Here is a 6,980-nt window from a genome sequence, read left to right as displayed (position 1 = left end):
CTGGGTGGCATTTGCCATGTGCGAGCAGGGGGGTGAGCAGGGCTTGGCCCTGCCATGCTCTTGATGGCTGAAACTGGAAGCTGGGGCCACCACCCAGGTGGTGGTGTCTGTGTGCCTTGTCTGCTCCTCTACCCGTGCTGTGGGAATACAATTATTTATAGACTTGGTTTGGCTATGAAAGTCTTCCTGCAAATGAGAGAGTCCTTCCTTGGGTTCCTGTGGCACTGAGGGGTCCAGCTCAGAGCCATGGTAGATACCTGCTTTGCAAGCTGCACTTTGTGTGTCAGGGCCTCACTGCTGCATGAAGGTTTGGGAGGAGACACGCCTCTCTTCTGACTCTAAAACCATGGCAATTAAGCAGCAGCTGGCTTCTGGCCACCTGTGGTTGTGGGCTAGTGAAGTGTTGCTTGGTTGCAAAAAGAGTTTGAAGTGATGCAAACTAAACTGATGCAGGGGATCAACTCTCAAAAGCAGCTTTAATAAAATACGTAGTGATTCAGAAAAACAAAGATCCTACACCACTGAAAGTTTCTGGGAGCAGGTTAAGTCAAAGTGCTTGTAAGGGAAAGATGCTACTTGAAGCTATGACCATATTCTGGGATTTTATATCTAAAAATACATAAAGTTACACCACTATTGCTATTTCACCACAGCCTCTCCCAGTGGAGACGGGCCGAAGGGAGAACAGGAAGAGAATCTCTCCAGCCCGCGCTCCCCAAGCAGTATTTTACAGCAGATTCTTGGGGAACACGATCCCCTGGCAGAAAAAAAAATATATTACATAAAGTATTTTCACGTGTTAAGTTTTGCATTTTGAAGGTAGGACAGAATATCCCATTGCAAAAAAAACCCCAAGGCAAGGCAAGGTGCAGGCAGCGGTCCCCGCTCAGCTGCGGAGCGTGGCCAGGCGCGACTGCATGGCCTCCAGGTCGTCCTCCTCCGCCGCCGCCGCCGCCCCCTCGGGCTCCGGCTCCGGCAGCGCGTCCGTCACTTTGCTGGGAGCTTTGCCCAAGGCCCCTGCGAACACAAACGGCCCGTCAGCGAACACCAACGGCTCATCCGCCTGCCTCGGGGCTTCGCTTCAGGGCTCCTCTGAAATTCGACCCACCCTTTCTGGCCGCTGGCTCTGATGGGAGCCAGGGAGGAGGCTGCTGCTCTCCCTGCAGCCCAGCAGGAGGGGAGCTGCTCCCAGCTGGGAACCGGGATGGAAAAAAGAAAGCCGGCTTCGAGATGCAAAAAAAAAAAGGGAAAAAACCACATAGGGTGAGCGGCTGGGCCCAGGGTCAAGTCAGAGCAGGGGCTGGGGAGCAGGCAGTTGGTGTGCTACAGCTGTACCCACATCTGTCACACACGTCACAGGAAAGCCAGGTTAGGAGCACTCCAAAGCATTATCCAAGTCAAATAGCTGAAACAGTTGCTTATTACTTCATGAGTGATGAGGCAGAAGCTGGGGTTTGGGTGTTTTGTGGGGGTTTTTAACCCCCAACAACTGGAGACAGCAGGAGCATTTCACATTCAGGAAGGACTACACAGCCCAAGACCCATGGGACTGCAGCTGAGTTTGTTTCTGGGCTCCACTAACGGCAGTGTCCATAGGCAACCCCACAGATTCCACCTGGGCAAGAGGCCGCGGGGTACAGCCCAACTCTGCTGTGCCCAAGCCTCCACTAGAGCTGCGCAGCCACCGCCTGACGTGTATGAATCGCCCTTGACTGAACCCCACCGGCCCTCTCCACCAGTATACCCCCAGAAACCAGTTTGTCAGAGCTCTCCCTGCCCATTAGCAGCGGGGAAGAGCCCTCGGGCAGAGCGCAGCCAGGTGGGAGCAGAGGGGGTGTGAGCTGCTGCATCCCCCTGAGCAAACACCAGCATCCCCCTGAGCAAACACCAGCTCACCAGAGGGGGCTGTGAGCTGCTGCATCCCCCTGAGCAAACACCAACTCACCAGAGGGGGCTGTGAGCTGCTGCATCCCCCTGAGCAAACACCAGCTCACCAGAGGGGGCTGTGAGCTGCTGCATCCCCCTGAGCAAACACCAGCTCACCAGAGGGGGCTGTGAGCTGCTGCACCCCCCTGAGCAAACACCAGCTCACCAGAGGGGGCTGTGAGCTGCTGCGTCCCCCTGAGCAAACACCAACTCACCAGAGGGGGCTGTGTGCTGCTGCGTCCCCCTGAGCAAACACCAGCTCACCAGAGGGGGCTTTGAGCTGCTGCATCCCCCTGAGCAAACACCAGCTCACCAGAGGGGGCTGTGAGATGCTGCATCCCCCTGAGCAAACACCAACTCACCGGCTGTAATTTCAAACAGGATTTTGTCGATCTCCATCTCGGCTTCCTCCTCCATCTCTTCCTGATCCTCCAGGCTTTCAAAGGTGTCCTCCAGCATTTCCTCTATAATACCAGCCTAGCAGAAAACACAATGGCAGCACGTGATGCCCTTGGGAACAGCAGCTAAGAGGGAACAATTCCTACTCTGGAGATCAGGATACGCCCATCCAGGCATTTAACAACTGCTCCAGCTTTCCGGGCAGATTGAGGCTCTCCTCTTGCATGAGGGTTGGCCAACACACCTGCCTATGGCTCAAACACGCATCTGTACAACTGGTTCACAGAAAAAGCAATATGAAAACAGAATTAAATACACGCGTCCTCCATCTGAAACCCTCAGGCTGCTACTCCTCATTGTTACAAGTCTGAACACCACCAACCCAGCTTGCTCCTACCACAAGCTTATGCTGTGAAGTGTAAGTTGTGTAACATGCTGTAAAATTAGTGTTTGACACAGGTTCCCTTTTTTCTGTCTGCGTTTGAAAACCTTCCTCTGCAGGGCCTGCAGTCTAGATGCAGCCGCATTGTGCTGCTGCACAATGGTGAAATTACCAAGGAATGATTTGAACTAAATCTAGAGTGGCAAGAGGGGAAAAAGCAGAACAGCTGGGTAGCTGAAAAGACACTAGCCACCCCAGGGAAGGGGTGTCCCTCAGCATGAGCACGCTTCTGTCCCACAGAGACACGAAGTGAGAGGTTTTAAACCCAGGATGAGACCAAGCCACCTTGCCCAAGATGGGGCTTTCAGCCTCCCACTACAGAACAGGCCGTGGTGGGTCACCCAAGTCTTCCTTACATTACAGACCTTACCTTCATCATCTCTTTGGACAACTCCCTCATTGTCGCTTGGATTTCAGGGACTTTTACTAGATTTTGCATAGCTTTCATGACTTCTGTGCTCTTCTGCAGTGAGCCCGCTACTCTGAGGACAGCTGTGAAGGAGAGGCATAGAAAAGCTTGAATGATTCCTCCATCACCGAAAGCAGAGGAATTATACACTCCCTACATGGACAGAAATTTGTTTGCATCAAGGCAATTTAATTAAAAAAAGAAATGGACATCCCACTTCTTCATTCTCATCTACTTTCTTGGACAAGCTCAACTCCTACCCATATTGGAAAAACATGAGTTTCTAGGCAAAGACACTGGCCCTGTATGGTTACCTGGAGCAACCCAGGTTGCCTGCAGAGAGATTTCAAGCCACCTGCACCCCCGTTCATAAAAAGCTACCCCTGAGGAGCTGTGCTCCTCAGCAGCCAGAGGTCCTGCTGAGGGTTCCACCAGCAGAACTACAGTCCAGCTCCACATCTGACTGATGACCAAACCAGTGACCTTCTGCCCAACACCGGGTAGTGGGAACTGCTGCCAACATAAATTCTAGTGCAATAGTTTCACACCAAGCTAGAACATCAACGCTGAGGCAGATAAGCTGAAATAAGTGTGGTTTAAACTGAATTTAACAGTATTATTTCCAGAGGCTGTTCTTGTAATATGGCTTGTAAGCTCTGTCAGGTATGTGGACGTGCCAAGATCAAATTGTAATAATTAAGGGTACTTTGAAGGTCTTGTATTGTGCCATCCACCTCCCAGTTTCCTAGTGATGGAGAATTTACCTGTTTGTATATAAAATGGTCACTCCTTAATGAAGCAAAATGAAGGTACAGCAGACATTATTTTTCATTCCAATACTTCATTTCTTTAAGAACATTACAAGCGTAATGTTAACAAGCTAACAGAAGCCTCACCTGCAGCAATCTCTCAGATGAAGCAGGTTAATAGAAGCCCCAAGCTGAATTCTAGATTCCTTCCTACTGCTCAGGTAAGCATATCAGAGCATTCCCAGTAAAATGGAGATGCTGGCAGTGGTGAGGAGGAGGCTGCCTGGAGTTTTCCCTTCTCAAGGACACCTCAGGCTGCACGGATGGCCCCTGCTTCCCCTTCCTGAATGAGGTATGTGGGAAGCCACATTTCATCTACTGGAAGATCACGCTTCAGGTTCACACTGTGACTCCTGATTTATCACTCGTCTTAGACTCTACCAGTGCTGGGCTTGGGTCCTGCTGGGGTGGGGGACACTGACATCTCAGCAGCATGGTAACCCCCACCAACTGCTTCCCTGTCCTTACTGCTTTCTGCTCTGCTCTTGGTACAGGCTGAGACACTCCAAGGTACAGAAAATACCAGAGAAGTCTGTGACAAGAGATTCCTGAGGCTGGGAACAACGGGGGGACGAGGCCGGTGCTGGGGGAGCCCAAGGAGGGTTTATGGAGAGCTGTGTGTTACACCACGGGGCAACCACACCAGGGAAACCAGCCCCTGCCTCCCATCCCCACGCAGGGCCGGGCGAGTGTCCTGAACACTCGCTGGAGAAACAGTCACTTACAACGTGAGGGGAATCCTACTGACAGGAGTAAACCTCCTGCTAGAGGCCCTGTCAGAATGGGTAACAGGGACACAGGGACACCAGGCACACGTTCAAGCTGTTCAGGAATACATGCTACAAACACGGCCCGGATTGCTGGACGAGCAAGTTCTGTCTTCAGAGCACGTGATTCTCATGTCACTGCAACCCTCAGGCTCTGAGCAGAGGGGTTCCACCATCTGCTGAGCAGCTCATCAGAGGAAACAGAGAGCCAGCAAGGATTTTGGGAACAATGAGGGGTAGGAAGCCCAGGGAGCTAACTGGGAGCACCCAGACCACTCCAGAGCCCAGGGTGGGAACCCAGCCAGCCAGGGCAGTGGGGAAATGGTCTCCAGAACATCTGGCAGACTGATGGGGGTTACTGCCTGCAGGGATGCAGGAGGGAAAAGAGCATGTTTGGACTCGGGAAAAACTGATTATGGATCTTTTAAGAGGATTGCAGGAATGTGACTAAACATGAGGAACATTATGGGATCTTTAGGGGGAATGACCAAAGGTAGAGACAGGAGGAATCAAGGTTGACCAGGGAACACACAAAACTCACAGGCTTACAGGACCACTACCAGCAGCTCTGGCTGAGGAGGAGACCTGGGGCCAGTTACCAGGTAGCTGGTCAGCTCAGACTGAGCATCTCTGGACAGCTGCTGGAACAACCCACTTATTGTGCCTGTGCATGCTGGTGTTCTGGGGGTGGGCCTCAGTCCTGACCAGCTGAAGAGGAGGACGAGGACGGAGCTGCCAGCTCTGCTCAGGCTGTGAGAACGTGGCTGGTCACGGCGGGGCTGCGAGCGGGGACGGGTGTCTCCTGGGGACAGCTGCTCAGCTGGGCTGGACGTGGGGCTGTGAAACTGCACCTCTGGGCCTGCCACGGGAGGAATCCCCCGGGTCCTGGAGCCCACTGGAACTGGCTGCCTCCCAGAGGACTAGGACTGCTGCCACAGTCAAGCTCTGCCTGCATTTGACCTCGCTTCTGAAAGCAGAAACCCAGCCCTCACCTCTAGAGCTAGAAGCACTCAGAAGTTGTTCTTACCAAGCTGGTTCTTCATCCCCATGAGGACAGAGTTCATGTGAGCTTTGGATGCATAGAGCTTGCTCACGGCCCTCCGAGAGCGGATCAGTTCCTTCGCCAAGATCACACACACGTCCTTCTGACCCTTCTTGGCAGCATCCTTGATGGACCGCTTCACCTTCTCCTCCTCTCTCTGGATATCTGGAGTGCAGGAAAAACACAGCACAGTCACAAGCTGCTAAGGATTGGGAAGAGAAACCAGCCATTTGTCAGGGTGTATTTTCAATGTAAAGAATAGGAATTGCTTCTGCCTGATTTTGGATTCCCTCTGTCACTCAAAGACCTCCTTCCAGGCTGACTTGATGTTAGCTGATTAAGCCAACTAAATATTAACAGGAAAATTCTCGTTACTAATCGTCCAGCTCTGTAACCTCCTTTGCAGTCCAGAGTTGTAAAGGACTGTCCAGGAATAATACTGTGTGAAACTGAGCTGGCTAAGGTGAAGTCTTAAGGAGCAAAAAAAAGTCCAGTAAGAACAAAGCACTCTGAGGGGGCTACTTGATTTACAACTTCAGAATCACTTCCTGACAATTAAACTGGCATGATAAAAATATACATGTGTGTGTACATACACACAAACATACAGTTCAAGGCTACTGTACTAAAGTGCTGATCTAGAAGATGAGTGAATTAAAACTCATATTTATATAAGAGTTACTTAAACCCACAGATTTGTCAATTACTGCCATAAAAAAAAAAGCCTTCATGCTTGCAGCTAGACAAAATTATTCTCCCTTTTCAGGCACAACTCATTGAGCCACAACTGGATACCCAACTATGTCTATGTTTGTACTTAAGGACTTAAAAGTCTTTAGTTTCTACTGCTCATACTTTGAGCACATGTACATTAGGTGTTTTTATAAACCAGCACCCTCAAACCAGAAGCTGGCTGGCTGGTGCCAAAGCTATGGGTAATTTATCAGCAAAAAATAGTATGCTGGTGAATCATTACACAAACCAGCCTGCTCAAACCCTCCTGGTATCCAGCTTCACTCAGCTGCTCTTTATAAGAGCATGCTGGAGCAGGGACACTGAACTGAGCCTGTACTAACTGAGAACCAGATAGTTGGATTTGAAATATTAAACACTAAATAGGCTTCCTTGAATAACGCAGGTTTCTCTAGCAAATCTGATCTGACTGTTCAGACATCTGCCTTGCCAG

At 50.9% G+C, this 6,980-nt stretch overlaps 1 protein-coding gene across 1 annotated transcript in view; it reads right to left on the bottom strand.

Annotated features, from left to right (window-relative positions):
• Positions 1-886: 886 nt before the first annotated feature.
• CHMP3 (charged multivesicular body protein 3) overlaps positions 887-6,980 on the bottom strand; it is a gene marked incomplete at its 5' end in the record, with an annotated part of 8,633 nt that continues 2,539 nt past the window's right edge. Inside the window, 4 exons of the mRNA XM_008935211.1 lie at positions 887-1,017; positions 2,289-2,403; positions 3,138-3,259; positions 5,780-5,959. Of these exons, the coding sequence (XP_008933459.1) occupies positions 887-1,017; positions 2,289-2,403; positions 3,138-3,259; positions 5,780-5,959 (548 nt within the window). The remainder of the gene's footprint in view (positions 1,018-2,288; positions 2,404-3,137; positions 3,260-5,779; positions 5,960-6,980) is intronic.

This window comes from Merops nubicus, unplaced genomic scaffold (assembly GCF_000691845.1).
Source record: "Merops nubicus isolate BGI_N331 unplaced genomic scaffold, ASM69184v1 scaffold3352, whole genome shotgun sequence".
Lineage (NCBI taxonomy): Eukaryota > Metazoa > Chordata > Aves > Coraciiformes > Meropidae > Merops > Merops nubicus.
Note: the sequence above shows the minus strand (reverse complement) of the source record. Positions and strands in the feature narration are given on the sequence as shown.